At 32.1% G+C, this 17924-nt stretch overlaps 1 protein-coding gene across 2 annotated transcripts in view; it reads right to left on the reverse strand.

The window, feature by feature from the left end:
• Positions 1-325: 325 nt before the first annotated feature.
• LOC116778055 (arfGAP with SH3 domain, ANK repeat and PH domain-containing protein) overlaps positions 326-17924 on the reverse strand; it is a 32949-nt gene continuing 15350 nt past the window's right edge. Inside the window, exons 4-17 of one of the 2 annotated variants that reach the window (XM_032671912.2) lie at positions 15062-15316; positions 12431-12676; positions 12088-12349; positions 10984-11208; positions 8450-8672; positions 8058-8238; positions 7441-7719; positions 6993-7112; positions 5951-6116; positions 5114-5254; positions 4363-4478; positions 3641-3691; positions 2642-2830; positions 326-2298 (exon numbers count right to left, since the gene is read on the reverse strand). In XM_032671912.2, coding sequence (XP_032527803.1) covers positions 2092-2298; positions 2642-2830; positions 3641-3691; positions 4363-4478; positions 5114-5254; positions 5951-6116; positions 6993-7112; positions 7441-7719; positions 8058-8238; positions 8450-8672; positions 10984-11208; positions 12088-12349; positions 12431-12676; positions 15062-15316 — 2661 coding nt within the window. In that variant the 3' untranslated portion in view covers positions 326-2091. The remainder of the gene's footprint in view (positions 2299-2641; positions 2831-3640; positions 3692-4362; positions 4479-5113; positions 5255-5950; positions 6117-6992; positions 7113-7440; positions 7720-8057; positions 8239-8449; positions 8673-10983; positions 11209-12087; positions 12350-12430; positions 12677-15061; positions 15317-17924) is intronic. The other variant, XM_032671920.2, reaches the window with a different exon arrangement.

The following is a 17924-nucleotide window of genomic DNA, read 5'->3' on the forward strand; positions in this document are numbered from 1 at the left end:
AAGGTTGGCAACGCATCCACAACATAAGACTTGTGGACATCTTTGGGTGACGGTAACTACTGCCCATCAATTGCTCGTTTGCCACCTCTCTCATAAAAAAAAATTAACGTTAATTTACATATTTTGGTTTAGGCTTTATAAACTCAGTATGTTCCTTCCTATATTTCCTTAAACTGTTGAGCATTATTGTGTCATTTTAAAGTTTAATCTAGATTATCTGACCAAAATTTTTAAATCAAGAACAATTTGATTTTGCTCAAAATTCCTAAACCCAAAAAAATAGGGAATATATGTAAGGCGTAGAATTTAAATAAAAACACACAAAAAGACATCGAAATGATGTAATAATAAATTGTTACAGATTTCATTTAGATAATATACACAATAGAAAAAACTATCTCAACTACAACTTCATCCCATACTCATACTACAATACAGATAAAACTTCTTACTGGCTATTAGCATCATTTGGTTACATAGTTTTTAAACAAGAAATACATTAGGCCCAGAACCGATCATACTTCTCTGGATGAATCAATCATTAATCACAAAACATTATTGTTCAAAGAAAATGAACTCTGTTTAAACTTAATAACTGATATTATGATATTTAATAAAATATTGACTGTAATGGCATTTAAATATTCATCACATTAGTTTTACACTATTGAATAAATACATTAATATCTTTTTTTTTATATATATTTATATTAAGAGAAATAAACAAATCTCATAGCGATAATAGTTTATAATAAATTAGAAAAGCGTATTATATCTGTTTAGGAAACATCTATGTACAAATTCAGTTTATATTTTAAATAAATAAAAAATAACTGTTTGTTAATAATGAGACTGTATGTTGTTTTAGTTTTCAATAAATTGGCGTAAATAAAATAATACTAGGTTATGGCAACGCGCTTTAATAAGGGTAACTATACAAGTTATGTTTCACTATTCTACATAGGTATATTGAACTTAAAAAAAAAATTAAATTACACAGGAATGTGGTACTTAGTAATTATACGCGTTTTTGAATCGATAAAATTTTATATTAATAACAATAGTATCGATGCTATCTACAGGCCTTCATTGTTACTGAATTTATATAATCCCTTCCATTATACATAAACATATGTTATTGTCAGATTGTGAAACAATTCTCTCAAATAATACAACCGTGCAGGACCTATAGATGCATTAGATAAATCTAGACAACATGTACCAACAATCTAGTCACTACATGAACAACTACACAACAAACATTCACTGGTCCAATAGTTTGTCGATCATATAATATATTACTCCGACTACAGAATCACATATATATATATTTTTTGGCAATCACTATCTGAGCTGTACAATACAATAATCTATATAGATATTAATATTGAGAATTGGCCTTAAAACCGTTGCTTTCATTGAGCATTTGGTGTCAGATCAAAGTGGTATCTTACACGATTTTAGATATATATTATATACAAATTAAAATATTAAAAAAAAAACAATTAATCGAAAAGAAAATCCGTTTCGGGACGGAGTTTGTCCTGGCACTTATAAAATGGTGGCACGATTCTTAACAAGACTAAAGCATTATCTGTTGTGAGCGCTTCGAATCTTATTATCAACTAGTAAAACATTTTTTTAATCTGTTAAAACTGTATAAACAGATGATAAAATGTTTAAAATCTTTTTTATATATATATTAAAATTCATGTATAAAAACAATGTTTTGTGCTGGTATATCACATTGTGGCCCTGTGTGTCCTGAAGCATGTTGCGTTTGAACAAATCTTGTGCAATCAAACATATGTATATTATAAAACCTTCTATAGTATAAAAGCCTACAGCTCTATATGAACGACGAAGCTTAGGCCAAACATACTATTATTTATATATTTTTTATTTAATCGGAATGAACATTTAAAAAAATACTACCAAAAAGACCCTATACATAGAAACGGTCTAGAACTCTTTACATCGTACGTTATAAGAGCGAAGATGAAACATTAGTCAATACATCTACTGAGCTGTTAAGGTTGAACACATTTCTAACTGATATGAACTGAGGGACATATAGCCGTCTCGCTCGCACTAATCAGGCAGCATGTGTACGAAAGAGACGGGGAACATGCCGCGGCGGCTGGTCCCCTCGACCTGTCCCTCCATCCAGTTGTCGTCTTCGGTTCGTTCGTTGATGACGACTATGACCTCGCCCTCCCTGAACGACAGCTCGTCCTCATTATCAGCAGAACAGTCGTATAGCGCTCGGCACCTCCTCATACCTCCACCCATCTGAAACTTATCATTAATTATTAATATACAGTCAGTAAAACATATGTATGTACAAATAACTTTTGCGACAAAAAAAATATGTGAAGCAACCAATATAAATATTTTACTACACAAAAGATTAAATCTGTTTTAAAATTCAAATAAAACAGACTTTAAAGATTTTAAATTTCCGTTTTCGTTAACAAAAATTTCCTACGGAACCTGTAGTACGTTTTGCTGATATAGAAAAAGAAACTAAAATTTAATTTGACATATAAAATTTACTAAATTTATTTCATAAATCAAAATCGACAGTTCCAATATTCATCCATTAATATCTGCATTTTATGATCATCAACTTCACATTTACCATAGTTATAGAAGTGGAAGGTGACCTCGAGTGAAGACTGGAAGTGTCTGACACATCTAGGGACCTGTCGCTGCGTCTCGTTCTCTCACGAGATCTAGAACTGTCCGACAGACATGACTGCAGCCTACTGTCGTCCAAGCCATCAGATATATCACATAACTCCAACGATGAATCTTGACTAGAACATTCCTGGAAATATTAGCACCATTTATGACATTTTTCAAATAGTTTTATAATATAGAATAATTATATTAAGCATTTTGATAGCAAATAATAGGACTATAGTCAACTATGTAACTCGGTTTTGTTATATATTTCTATCTTCTGTGATAAAGAAATAAAATATAATGAACAACATTTTAAGTATCAAAATAATAAATAAGTAAATTTTAATTAAAATAAGTAAATTTATGTCAAGGTGTAGGAATAAAAACATTATTCAAAAAAAAAACCGTGCAAAAACATCATTGTTAGTACAAATAAAATCGTTGTTAAAGTGTCAACATTTTTATCCTAGCCTATTAACTAATATTTACATTTTTTAAACCTATATTACTAATCTAAATCTAATGAAGGATCCTTATGAAGTATTAAATCTACCAAACTAACATGCATCTACATGTTATTTCATAGAACAAAAAAATACTGGACCTAAACATAAAAAGATTTTTTTTTATATTTTGAAATTGGAAGAAGGAATACATCATATCCAAGATGACCCTTGAAAAAGCAAAAAAATAAAAGTAACAAATACATGACTAATATTTTAAGTTTGGAATGCTTACAAAAAAGTTCTTATATATCTGGTTGAAATAATTTACATGTGTTATAATACGAGTAATTCTAATGTGAAACTATGATCTAAGGCCAACACATGTAAATCATTGTGAAGCTCACACATTAGAAGTAATAATTATCATCAAATCAGATGGTCACATAATAAAAACAAATTGTAGGGGTAAGGGTAAGCGAGTCATTACACTAAGCTCAATCTGTTACCCTTTTAAGTTTTCCTTTCACAGCATTTTCCAGGTGCAATCTATTTTTCTTCTGAAGCAAAAACAAATACATACTGTACTCTCTTACATCAGAGTTAACTATTCGTCATGTGTCAATGGTTTTATTTTGTTATTTCGTACGCATACATGTTTAACCAATTAATTCCTTATAAGATTATACTTTCGATAATATTTTTTATCCTACAATCATGCATAATTGATTCATTTATATTTTTTTTTTTACAAATACTATACATACTAACTAGTACGATATGGTATGATGTGACATTGAATATATTTTTAGATGAAAAAAATAAATAAATGGAAAAACAAATTATTTATTAGAAAATCCCTATGATTTATAATAAATTTAATCTGAGTATTCTTTAAAAGTACGTAAATACATGTGTTAACGCTAATTATTATTTTTTAAATATAGTGTATTATCTGAAATGTTCTGTATTATAGTATAATGATTCCATCCAAAAAGAAACACCAATAAAATAAAATTCCTCAATCAATTGTTTAAATTTTCTTACCTAGAAATACATATTTGTATATTTTTAAGGTCAAAGTCTATTGCAACCTATTTATTTATATGGACTTTTAAGAAACAAATAATTTCATTATATAAAATACACAACCGATATTTTCTTAAACCAACAGATCAAATTCAAATTAATCTGTCGAACTAAAATTTAATTACAGTATATTATCGTATACCTTCCTGGGCGGAGGTGTCGGTTCGTCCCTATGGGCTCCGTTGTGCAGTGACACGGGCGGCGGCGTGGGCGGCGGCTGTTGAGGTCGCGGCTTCACTGCCGGCGCTGCACCGGTCCCTATAAACATTTTATACGATTATTTACAAATGTATGTGTAATTTTAAGCAATTCTTTGTATTTATTTTTTGATTTAGGCTTAAATAAGTCAAATCATAACACTTTTAAACTCGAAATTGGTTAATACTTTGTCACTTTTGAAATTATTTGCTTCGTTGATATTATATTTATTGCCAAGGTCTCGTAATTGTTTAATATTCAATCATATTAATATTTTAATATCTTCTAATACTTATATATTCAATATAACAATTGTATCGCATAACATATTTAACCCCAGCGACTGTTTTTAATTCATTACATCCAGATATTATAAACAACAAGACGTTTACGAGATGGCGCTAGTAGTATAAAGGAAAAGGACGAAAAAATCGCTGTGAAAAACCTTGGCTAGACCAAGAGCTTAGTTGCAGTAACGACATTTTTTTTTGTCATTGGGATAAGCCATAAGAGTTTAAAAAATATTTATCGTTCGCTTTGATTTTAAAGATGCTACAAATAGCAAACTGAAAATAAGTTAAAATAAGTTATAATAAGTGAAATCAGTAAATCTTTTTAATTTTTTCATATGTCTGTATTATTGTTGATCTTTATTTTTGTGATACATCTGTTTTGTTCACCTCATTTATACTGACCGTGTATGGACCTGGTGTTGTCAGCGGATGGCGATGGTGTGGATCTCGCGTGTGATGGCAGAGCAGCCAGCGAGGGGGGGTGAGACACGGACACCGCGGGGGGAAGGGGGGCGACACGCTTTTTTAAACTGCCTATATTATCTGTGATTATATTTATAATATATAAATACATAAGAACTAATCGAATTACATAATTTCTATATAAACCACGATTCTCACATGAATAGCACTTTATTTCATAATATACTTCTTCAAAGGTCGACTTTTAAAATATATGTTAATGTTTATAAGCAAGCGATCTTTTTGAAATCGCATCGGATAGACTTATATTTAAAGTTTTGTTATATATTCTGTTCTAAGGAAAACTTGCAGACACCCAATAAATTTCTGGAATTAATATTTTTTTATTCGTGTTTATATTTTAATCTGTTTTATAAGTATACGAAATAAAAAGATAACACACACAACATTACCTGTTGAATAGGAATCATACTGTAAAAAATCCCATCACCAAAAATCATTACCATCACCGTGAAAACCAAGCGTGTGGACAGGAGTGAATGCTAACCCAAGCGTTTGATAAGCTAGTATTTTCGTGAGGTATCCCATACCCACGATTATATTCCTAAAGGATATGGAGATATCCCAATCTCACAGTTGGATTTTCGTGGTATGGGGTCATGCACAGATCGGTGTTCGTGGTATGGGGATATCCTATACACACAGATCAGTTTTCCTGGTGTGGGGTATACCATACACACAGATCGGTTTTCGTGGTATGGGGGTATCTCATACACACAGGTCGGTTTTCGTGGTATGGAGGTATCCCATACTCACAGTTGGGTTTTCGCGGTAGCGTGGTAGGGGTTGGCGGTGCGTGGTGGAGGGAGTCGCAGGTTGAGGATCTTGATCGTAGTACAGGGGAGTCGCCTCCACACGTACCAGCGTATGACGGCGGGCGGGAACGCGGACACTTTTTCTCCGGAGTAACGCTGCCGTTTTGCTAAGAAGTTATCAAATAATTCTAAGGTTACTGACTTTGAGACTGTAGCTCTCAGTTTAAAATCACAATATAAAGGAACAGAATCTTTCATAACTGAGACGTCCCTGTATTCTTGAACTTGCTTGATGTTTCGGCAAGGCTGCACTGGGCGGGGTCAAAAGGTAATGCATATTTTTTTGTATTTTTCGTTTTCAATAACTCTATACACGAGTAGTGATAATGAACAATGAGGAATGTTGAATCGAGAGGTTTTGTGGACGGTATAACTAAACCCAGTGTCTGAATTCTGATTGTGCTAAGGAACAGGTTCGATGAAGATTCGTCCTCGAGTATGAAGCGACCAGTGTAACCTGACCGAAACGGCAATCACGGTAAATGATACCTGTTCTTTTTTAATAGTTAAGTTGTTAGGTTTTTAATTACCATGGATTTCTTTTTACTATGCAAAAAATATATGCTAATGGAATTTGGTTTAAGGAACAAAATATAGATTTTCTCGAATCAACTGCTCGGATGTCCTAAAAATTCTATGCAATGAATTCAAATGTTTACAAATGTATATTATTCTATCACTATATCTTTACTTCAAAATAGTTTTAAGTAAATACTTCGGTATGTATATTTTTAATAGCCAGTTTAAACTCAAATAAAGTTTTACATGAATGAGACTAATATTTTTCGGATTTATACGCGTTTTTTATTATTTTAAAAACTACATACTCCCGACGTTTCGGTTACTTTGTAGCATCCGTGACCACGGGTAGTAATGCGAAAAATATTAGCTTCATTCGAATGAATACTCGGGTAAGTCTCAGACCTCATTAAGGTTCTATACGCTCTAATATTTCTGTTGAAGGGTATTTAAAGGTCACTCACCCTTTCATCGATGACAGTGTCATCGTCAGAGAAGTCTGTGGAGCCATCGTCGTGTGACAAATTCCAATCAATATTAATATTTTCGAATATACTCTTTTCCCTTTTATCAACGCTTTCCAACTGGAAACAAAAGAAATGCTTTACCGTATTGGATTATAATAACGATTATTCCGCGTATTGTTTGGAAAGAATTGCTTCGTGATCCTTCATATAATGACTTTTTGTTTACTAACAATTGAAATAAAATTAACACTAAAATATACAGATTTTTGATATCCTCACATACAATACGAACATAACATTTTGTAATTTATAGAACAAGCGATCACGGATAGGCGCAAAATTTCGGAGTAGGTGTCATTGTTTTGGAGTTAGAACGTAGTAGCAAGTTAAATATTCCCTACCCTCTACATTCATACTGACGAGTCAGAGTAGTCTTTCTACCCACCAATTCCACACAAGCGTGGTGTCCAAGTTGTCTCGCGATGTACAGAGCTGTTCTTCCATTGATATCTTTCGGCGTGGTATCAGCACCGGCTTTCAGCAGCAATTTCATGGCCTCCGCCCTGTCCGTTGCTGCACACAGGTGTAATGCCGTCATCCCAGATAAAGTGGTCTTATCCAGCAGTGAACCGCCGTTCTGGATCAGAAAATCCACTATGTGCAGACCTGACCCGTCGCCGATTTCTCGAGATATCGCCAGATGGAGCGCTGTTTCACCGCAATCCTGCAAATAAATTTGCCTTTATTGTCGTATGCAAAAAATTTTACTCGAAGGAACTATTTTTTCGAACACACAACGTGATTAATGATATTATTACATCTCAGACATTCTGATTACATTATAGCAACCGTCAACAAAGACAGACGAGATAAAAGTTGTTCGACATATAATGTTCACATTTTTAACTCGCCTTCAGCTAAAATGTTATACAAGAACGCGCGCAATTAAAAAATCAAAGTTTATCTCATTTTAGGCCCATAATTAATAATATTGAATACAAATATCATACTGGATTATCAATATTTTCTACTATAGGTGGAAAATTGAAGAATATTACTAACAGAACCGGGCAGAGCTGAACTCAAGTCAGCGCCTTCAGCATAAGCCTGGAGTAAGTTCTGTAAGTGTCCGTTGTTAACGGCGTGTTCCACTTCCGACAGCCTCTCTGTTTCATCTCTACAAGTCCTGCCCGCCCACGCTCTATACACGTACTTTTCCCGTATAAACCTCAGTCTCTCCTCCCTGTATACAAACAGAAATATATTGAAATTGATTAAACCAAATCTATATAGTATCTGTTTTTGAACAAGTACTTATATTAAAAGAATATTTTACTGCATATGTCTTTTTGGTAACATGGCTATTGTTGTCGGAAAAAAGAATCTTATCTATTTACTGGCTTCATATAACACATATTAGTTAACTCCGTCATCAGATCAAATGCCATACTTACATGGTGCTCTCTGGTGTGAGTTTATCTCTTTCATCCAATGTGTTTTCCATGACTTCATTGAACGTCTGGTTGCCCATGTTCCTTGCTATCAGCAACTGTGAGGTGCTCAGTCTGTCCAGTGTCAGAGATTGTATCCTTGATATATGTACTCCGAGTTCGCGATGGCTTCCAGAACATTCTATACACACTATCACACCAAAGTTCGTTGACAACCACGTGGGATCTGTAAGATATAGCTTCCTTAGCAATCTAGACGAATATATAAAATATAAGTTACGTATTTGTTACGCGTGTAACAATTATTTTTAAATAGGCAATAAACTAAGACTACATATTTAAAAATAAACACGGAAGCATCAGAATTGAATTCCTTATATAATTTATAACTTGGAATAGGAATTATTACTTATTGTTGTGATTTTAACCTTCGAATAAATATTGCATGTATTTCTCTTGCTATTGCTTCATTATCGTCCGGTCTGAAGCGTACTATATACATGATGAGCTTTATAAAGTCTTCGATAAAAATGTAAAAAATATTCTACATTCACAACTCATTCGTTGTTGATAGATTAAATAGAAGAAAAAAGTGAAAACACGGCGCCACTTAATAATGGAGCATGCATCGATGATGTAATAACTAAGCGGTTGGAAACAATAGGATTTTATCGATCATTTAACACAAAGACAGTTAGTAGATACAACGATATATATACACATATATATATATATATATATACACCAAAAAGAATCTGTTGACTATACTCACGTAAAATACGACAAGCCGTTTTAGATCTGGGAAGGCTGAATAATACACATGCATACTTAAAATTGAAAAACATAACCCTCCTTTGGCAGTCGGATTAAAAGAAATTTAGTCTAAGAAAATGCTTCACTTGTAACAACTAAAGTAAAACATAATTCTAGTAACGTATTTTATATTTGGTGAAAACAATGTGGTCGTATGCGTTTCCTTGTCTTCCAGACTCCCTCCGCTTACATTATCCACCGCCACCCCTGACGCATTTAAATATCTTTTGTATTTATATATATGAAGATTTTAAGACCAAGAAGGTTATATATTCATACAATTAATTGGTCGAAGTAATATTATTTTATAAAATCGAAAACAGCAACCGTTAACGAAATTTTGAGAGGTATTAAAGTTATAAAGATAATATATAATAATTAATGTAAGAAATAGCTCAAAAATATATTTATCTTCCCGCAAAGGGAAGTCCACATCCTTTTATATTATTTTTTTACATATTTCAATTTTTTTTACTACTAGATATGTAAAAGTTTTAAAAATATCATTATGTGCTTAGCTTAGCACGTTTCCTATTTTAAAAATCGAATACGGAGGAAGCCACTCCGACAACATATTGATATTCTAAATTTAAAAACGTATAAATAGAACACTTACACTCGTCCAACTTTAATTATAAATGGAAGTTCAAATATTAGAAACATCGGTCGTATTTTATAAAGTAGAACGAATCCGGTAACACGAGGATGCACAGAATATATCTCGTGTTGACTTCCTGACTTCTAATTGAATTAGTTATGCCAATGAGAATATATTTTGAAACATGTAATAATAAAAAAGTGGTAGTTTTTCATTATTACGTATTTATAAAGCCATAATTGGATCATTAGTGTTGCGATTATAAAATATTGATGTATATTAAATCATTAACATGATGCTAGAGCATGCGTGTAATTTTTACGTCGAGAGGAAACGTGATTCATGCATCTTTTATAAGGTATAATGATTTCGTAAGTGACACCTTTTATGATGTGACTCAACTTAGAAATTTATAATTATTGTTTTTATTATTATACAATATACTTTGTGATTTTGTTATGTATGAATGAGTTTTTAGATTGAAATATTTGTTGCATCGGCTTAAATTGTTTCTTTCATCTGTTGCATGTTACATTACAGTGTGCTCTAGGGTAGGGTTAAAAACAAAGCAACTAAGGCCAATATCTCAGTGCTGTTTCATAAAGGAATTGCTATTATAATACTAATTTTAAAACTAAGAATAGCAGCACGATTTTATAAATCCTATTTTTCGAACAAAGTTAAACTTGCATCGTTATTGCATAAAACAGCACCGCATTTTTTATTAATTTCCTATTTAACTTAATAGAGCATAAAATCCTTAGTTGACGATAATATAGTCATCAAAGTTTATACGTAATCTAAGAAAATTGTAACAAAATAAAACATCTAAAAACATACGTACATTAAATATGCAAATTGAAAATGTAACATAAAATTTCAATAGAAAATATCACGTGAATTGTTTTCAATATTTTCTTAACGAATAATACATAAATTTTATTATAAGTACCATTATATAACAGCAGTTCGCTTTAACAACACCATCATTATATCTAAAACTAGTTATTCTGTTATACTTATTTACATATTTTCCTCTATATAAAATGCTTTAGTACGATGCAAAAAACTGAATTAACTAAGATATACCAATAATGTTATATGCATACATTGGCGTTAAATTTACCATTAGTTGAACCGCAGTCAGCACAGACTTGATTCCCTGGCATAGCTCTCACTGCTCTGATGATTGATCTCTGGAGATCGAGTAGTGAGTGTCCATTGTCATTACTCTCACCAGCCTGTTGGTGGAAGGCCCTCATCAGAGCTCCCTCCTTACAATTCACGAGGACCGAGGTCCAAGTACGCTGTTCGTTCTCATCTTCAGCTTGGAAATGGTACGTACGATTATCTGTGTAGAGATATATATATATATTTAGTTCTACATTTAAAACGAAATAAATTTTAAATTATATAGAAATGTATATATTATGTTATTATGTATATGAAATATTTGAGCACAGAGTCATAGTGAATAACCTTATAGTTTTAAATTTAAGTAGCGTATTATAATTATATTATGAACCTTTTTTGGTTAAAAATTTCGTAACCGTATTCAAGAGGATGAGACGAAAATAGGAAAATGAACTCTTATATACTATTCACTTATTTATATGTTCTAGTTGAAATATTTGATATCGAAGTACCATCCTTTACAATAATATAAATCTCAATTAATAGCTAATATTTAATTGTTAATTTAAATTACATTAAAACTATCGTCTCAATTCAAGCTACTTTGTAACAGACAGAACAATTTACATTATGCATCACTAACAGACATTATCTGCAAAACACGTGATTTGAAATTAAAAAAAAAATATGACGTAATTATAAAAGGACTATCGCTTAACACAATCACTTGTCTTATCAGCTGCATTCTGTCAATGATATTAATAACTTAGATAAAAGTATTGTCGTTTAGACAATCTAAATTTATGATGAATATCTCAGTGTTTAGGAATAGGTAATTAAAATAAATTTGTCCCTAAAAATTACATACAAACAAACATAAAAACAGGATCTTTCAGCTTTAAATTTTCTAACATAAGAACAAATAAAATTAAAAACACTTGTTTCGGTATTGTGACATACTTTCCTAACATATATTTTTTTTATGTAAAATAAATAAAAGGCTAAGTGCAAAGAAAGATAGAGAATTTGTATGTTATGTGAACCATAGTAGCTTTCAGAGGGTAGGGGATAATACCTTATTTGAATTGCCACTTACATGAGACTAGATCAAACGCCCTTTTATCCTCCGAGGCCACTTTTATCTGGCACGTAAGCAGATTGACCCTGGCCGGAGTTTTATTCTCGTCCGCGTGGAATATGTCCAAGAAACCCTCAGCCGTGACTCTGCATCTTCTCTTTTGCCAGACCCTTCGAACTTTACCTTCCGACTTTTTAAGAAGATAACCGCTCCGTGTGACTCCATGCTGTTTGTCACCTTGTAATTGGTGAAGTGAATATCCGCCCACTGCAGCCGCCGCCTTATATGGACAGACATCACAACATTTAAATGCCGGTAGATTAAAATCACGAACAATGTGATATTGTAATCAATGACTCACTTCTCTATCTTGCGGTGTAGCTGCTCTCAACATGTTCCTCAACTCCAATAATCTTCTTCGCTCGTCGTCTTGCTGCTGTCTTATCTTCTGCAATTGAACACTAAGATCCGCTACGTACACACCGAAGTGTTCGATAGTCTTTAAACCATCTTGGAAATAGTTAGTTTGTGCGTGATAGTACTCCACCAGGTGCTGAAGCAGTTCTATGCCTTTCTTGGTTTTTATTTCATTAAACTTTATCAGGTACTGGAAAAACAAAGATGAATCTAAGCCAACGATGTCAAATAGACAGAGTGACGCCCGAAAACTGAGCGTAAAAATGTCCACTGACGCCGTAAATATGTAGTGGAATTAGAGCGAACAGGAATCTCCCTGTAGAAACACAAATTACGCGTCCTTCCGTCAGCTAAATATATGTATGATGACGCACGAGCATCAGTCTATAGTAAATCTGAATGGTATATGTATTACAGTTGTGCAATATTAAGACGACCTTGCAGAATCGTCTTGGCGTCTCACCGTCCGTCTAAAACCATTATGACATCTGTCGCCTGCCCATCTTTGAATTGAATGTTTATCGCCTTTTAAATGCAGATCTTGTTATCAAAAAATCTTTAAATTACTTTGAACTTAACGTTTGATCAATGGTTAGAGTGTAGTTCTGGTCTAAGGTGGGGCGAGGCCTGGGCTGTTCTGTGTTTTCCGTGGAAGTGATAGAACAAAGCAAGGGTCAAGACGAGCCGGCTTCGGCCCTGCGCTGCGCAAGGCCGGTCGATGACCTGACGCCACGGTACCGCACTAACTACAGCAACTCCTTATTTCATTACTGCGCCAATCACTGCAGCCCTTTACTATCGAATTCGATAAACTGGTTTCCAAAATATTCAATAACAATTAGATTTAGCTACATAAAAGACGGTTTAAGGAGCAGTATTTAAACTCATCATATTGTGACGGGTATGATAAAATCTCACCAGGAAATGAAGTCATCGGAGCGCATCAGCGTCACACCAGGTTCACTCAAAAGGTAGCAGTAAACTATTATAAGTTACCGTCAACAGTCTACTGATATGTACCACTTTATTAGTAAATCGATATCGTACGCTGTATTCCAATTAATTCCACGACAAATCAATGTTTAATTTGAACCAGGAAAATTAAATTATTCCTAAAAACTAAACCAAACGTGGACATTACTAATATTAATTTGGTGTATCAGACAAAAATCGTTCACAATCGTTGAAATAAAACAATAAATTATAATACGTTTAAAATTTCAAGCTTTCAAACAATCAACAGCAGGCCGGTTGTGAAATAGTACCCACTAGTCCAATGCACGAGCATAGCTAACAGGCACAGATACTACGCTATTTGACATTCTGAAACGTATACATTTCACAAGCGACAAATGCACGTTGTTCCATACACTAAAGTCTTGGCATCGAAATATGCATTCTGCGAGACACTCATGATACTATCAAAATAACTGTTAGCCAATGTCAATGCCAGCGATCAACTTATATCATTGAATTCTATTGTACAAGTGTTTTTTCATTGTATTTATTTATACAAAGGAATTCTACGTCAATAACTATCTAATGGCATAAATATAAATGTGTTTCATAATAGCAATTATATATAATTGAATAGCAGTGCAATTTGAATATAAAAGACACGATTTATATGCAATGAAACTAGAATTTATAAATATTATAATATTAGTACTATTCTATGAAATTAAAGTATTCTAAAGAATCTCAAAAAAAAGGCTGTCCTTTTACAAATGGTACATAAAATATATATCCACGACATAAGTTTTACAATTTATATATACTCGTAAATGTAAACATTCTATTATAGAGCGTATTTTATCAGATGCACTTTTGTTTGTAAAAGCGATTTAAAATGATAAGATTATATAATAAAAATGAAGTAGATAGTAAATTGTATCAAGGACGAGACAGGTTGATATGTATGAGAGCGGTCAATCACCGTACTCTCACGATGTTAACATACATATATGTATATAAAAAATATATTAATAAAAGCATGACCTCATTGACAACGTCCGGATATAGAACAGTCGATGGAAAGAATTCCATACATTTTATAAGTCACTTAACATACAAGTTATTAACATTGATTCCAAGAAAACTTTATGATATTACGTTAAGACTTAATTAAAAACATGTATGTTTAATAATTACATAATATATTTTTTTAAATTATTTGCATGAAAGAGACTGTTTATTTAGAAAGAAAAAAACTCCAATAAATTCAGAGTAAAGTACGTATATTTTATGGAAATTCAAAGTGTAAGAAACAGAAAGGCTTTAAGCACCTAACCTAGTTTCCTTTAAAAGGTTTACGAGGTTTTGTAAATGATTTTCTTTACATTCCAACATGAATAAAACGTAAAATACGGTATATTAATTGGACTTTCCCTGTTATGGTATAAAAGAAATTATGCGAAAATTAATAAGTAATGAAAGTTGAGAGTTTTAAAACTATAAATTACACAAAAAGAAGTAAAAAATTCAATATAAAATAGATAGAATTGTAATTGGCAATAAAGAATCCAATGACGAGCAAATTTAAAATCTAGACCACAATGCAGTATATCAATCTCACCTCACACATTTGCAGCTGAAACAATCTTCTCTCTTTCTCCATCTCATCAGCTATCTCAGCCGATGTGACTTCACTCCTTATGAGGCCGGCTTCCTTCGCTTGTGACTTCTTTTCCTTCTCAATCTTCAGGTACTTTGACTCGTAGTCTTTGGATGCCTTATCGAACGGTCTCTTCAGGTCCCCCTTCACACCTCTGAGATCACCCTTCAAGAGACTATCCACAGGGAACATCACTATATTGTTTATATTTTGCATCTGAGGACAATAGTATTTCTCTTAAGAAATCTGTTACTTCTTTAAAGAAATCATCCTTTAAGGGGGATATCGTTATAGTGTAAACTGAATAAGATAAATGTATATATTTGTCAGTTTCACTCACATATATATATAAGCTTATGCAAACTAAAATACCGACCAAAATATATTTACATATATTGGATTTCTTTCAGCAAGAACATCCGGTTGCGAAGGGCAAGTTGCAGGAAAGAGCTTGCAGCATAATTTTAATACTGTAACTTCACAACACCTTTCCAGGTAACAAAACTGTCTTATCATAAAGGCTACCACGATTTTTTTTAATAATAAGATGACAATATAAACACATTAGTAATATATATATTATTAATTTTGCAAATATTCTAATCTTAATTTATTATGTATTATATAAGATATCTCAGACCATATAACCCTAATCAGATTAATACGTATACTACTTTCGTTTTCTTTTTTTTAGATAACTCTAATTTTATGAAATAATTCATTAATACAAAAGTGTTACAATATTCAAAAATACTAGAACGATTGATATCTCTAATTAAAATAACCAGTATTATGAATATTTAACATCAGTTTCCAAATCAATATCGTTTTAATTGTAAAGAACATTTGTGTTTTGTCATACAAAAAAAAAAAAAAAAATGAATCATCGGCTGGGAGGTAAAAACATATTTAATGACGACTGAATGACAATGTAGGTATTATATAAAGCCAATTCAGTGGAAGTTGTAAGAAAAAACAAAACAAAATATAAAACACAGAACCGAGCTATAGACAAAACGTCATTAAGAAATGCAATATAAGTTGTAATGTATTCAGTTTTTGTTGCAAAACACCCACATTCCTCAAGTGTCGAGTCTTCAACAGTACACTAAAATTGCCTCACAGCATTTTGTTAGAAGGTTCCGCTTGGTTGCAAATGTAACGGGCGTATGGACGGAAAACATAGGTTAAACTGAGTGTTTATCACTGTTAGACAACATTGACACAATTTACAAGCGAGATTACTGATAAATACCATTAAAATATATATATACATAGAATTGGCGACGCCGTAATATGAGAAGGAAATAAAATTTATACAATAATAACAGAAAAATACTTTACAAATAACGTTTTACAATGTAGGTAAAGAACGCCGTGATTATTATAACTGTTTAAATAACTCATACAATAGTCAGAATTGAAACGTCAGATTAAAACAGAGTTAAAAACTCAGAACGTATCAATTTGTGAAAAGGGTTAATAAAAGCTAAAGGGTATATAATGAACATTACAAGGGGTTAATTGTGTAATCAATGGAGCAAGAAGGCCACTCACAACGACACGACAGGGGCAGAGGGTCTTCAAAATGAAACCCTTGCGGGACGTCATTAAGGGACATTGACCAAGTAATTAATACGCAATACGGATACTAATACGTGTATTTTAAACTTGATGAAAGAATTACATTTGATGATGTGTTGGTGTAATTTTTAAATAGATTTAAGATTATACATAAATAATGTAATCGACAACTTTATTCAGCTGGTAGGGGGACATAAAAATTTTAGCTTACTCATAAAAAGAATGATTGCTGTAAATTAATAATAAGCAAACCCGATAAAGACTTGCAACAACCGACAAACTCAAAAAGAAGCACCTGTATATATCTCGTTCGCTGAAAATAAACCACAAAGAAATAGGATAGTCTCAAGATAAAAGTTAGTTTCAAGGTCGAATAACTACAAATAAGTATTTATAGTATTTAAATAAAGAATTGATGCTAGAGGCGAGCGAGTTTTATTAGAAATCGATTTTTAAATATAAACCAATCGACCAACAGATGTCTAGATGGGATAAGAATAAATAGGAATAGAATAAAAATATACTGAGAGACTTACAAAGGAAATAGAAACGCCAATTATGTTCGATGTATCGGAAAGCTATATCCAGTATTGAAAATTTATTCACTCGAATCGAGAGGTTTATAAGGTAACAATTTCATATTAAATTATGAGTGACGTTGTCTTATATATATGTTGTACTGTCCTTATATTATAGACAAGTTGTTTTCTATATAGTCTATGAAAATTTATCAATTTTGTTTGAAAAATAACTTAAATTTTTTGTAACAACCCTTAATGTGGTCATGATAAACCTTAATATGTTAATAATAATAATTAACAATAATTATATTGTTCAAGAAAAGTTAAGCTTTTCACCATGACCATATTAAGGGTTGTAACGAAAAAAATAGAATCGTAGAATCTCTATGTATATTCCAAAATTTATTCCATACAAACAAACAGACAGCAAACGAAAAACTTTGATTAGTTTCGTCTCGGTAATGTTAACAAGAAATAATCGCTTGCAAAGACAATAGTTTCTGAATCATTGAATAATTGTTGTATAATAGAATTACAAATACTAATATAATAAAAAAAATATGTATGCCATCACCTAGATTTTCCTTCTCAACCTTTATACATGAATTTGTTTTAAAACCTCCAAGTACTTAACGTTAAGTCGACATTCAAAGCCGAGCAAGAAAATATGTCAAGCGTAGTTTTATATAAAAATGGAAAACAATCGTTTGACGATTGTC

This window comes from Danaus plexippus, chromosome 6, assembly GCF_018135715.1.
Source record: "Danaus plexippus chromosome 6, MEX_DaPlex, whole genome shotgun sequence".
NCBI classification, from domain to species: domain Eukaryota; kingdom Metazoa; phylum Arthropoda; class Insecta; order Lepidoptera; family Nymphalidae; genus Danaus; species Danaus plexippus.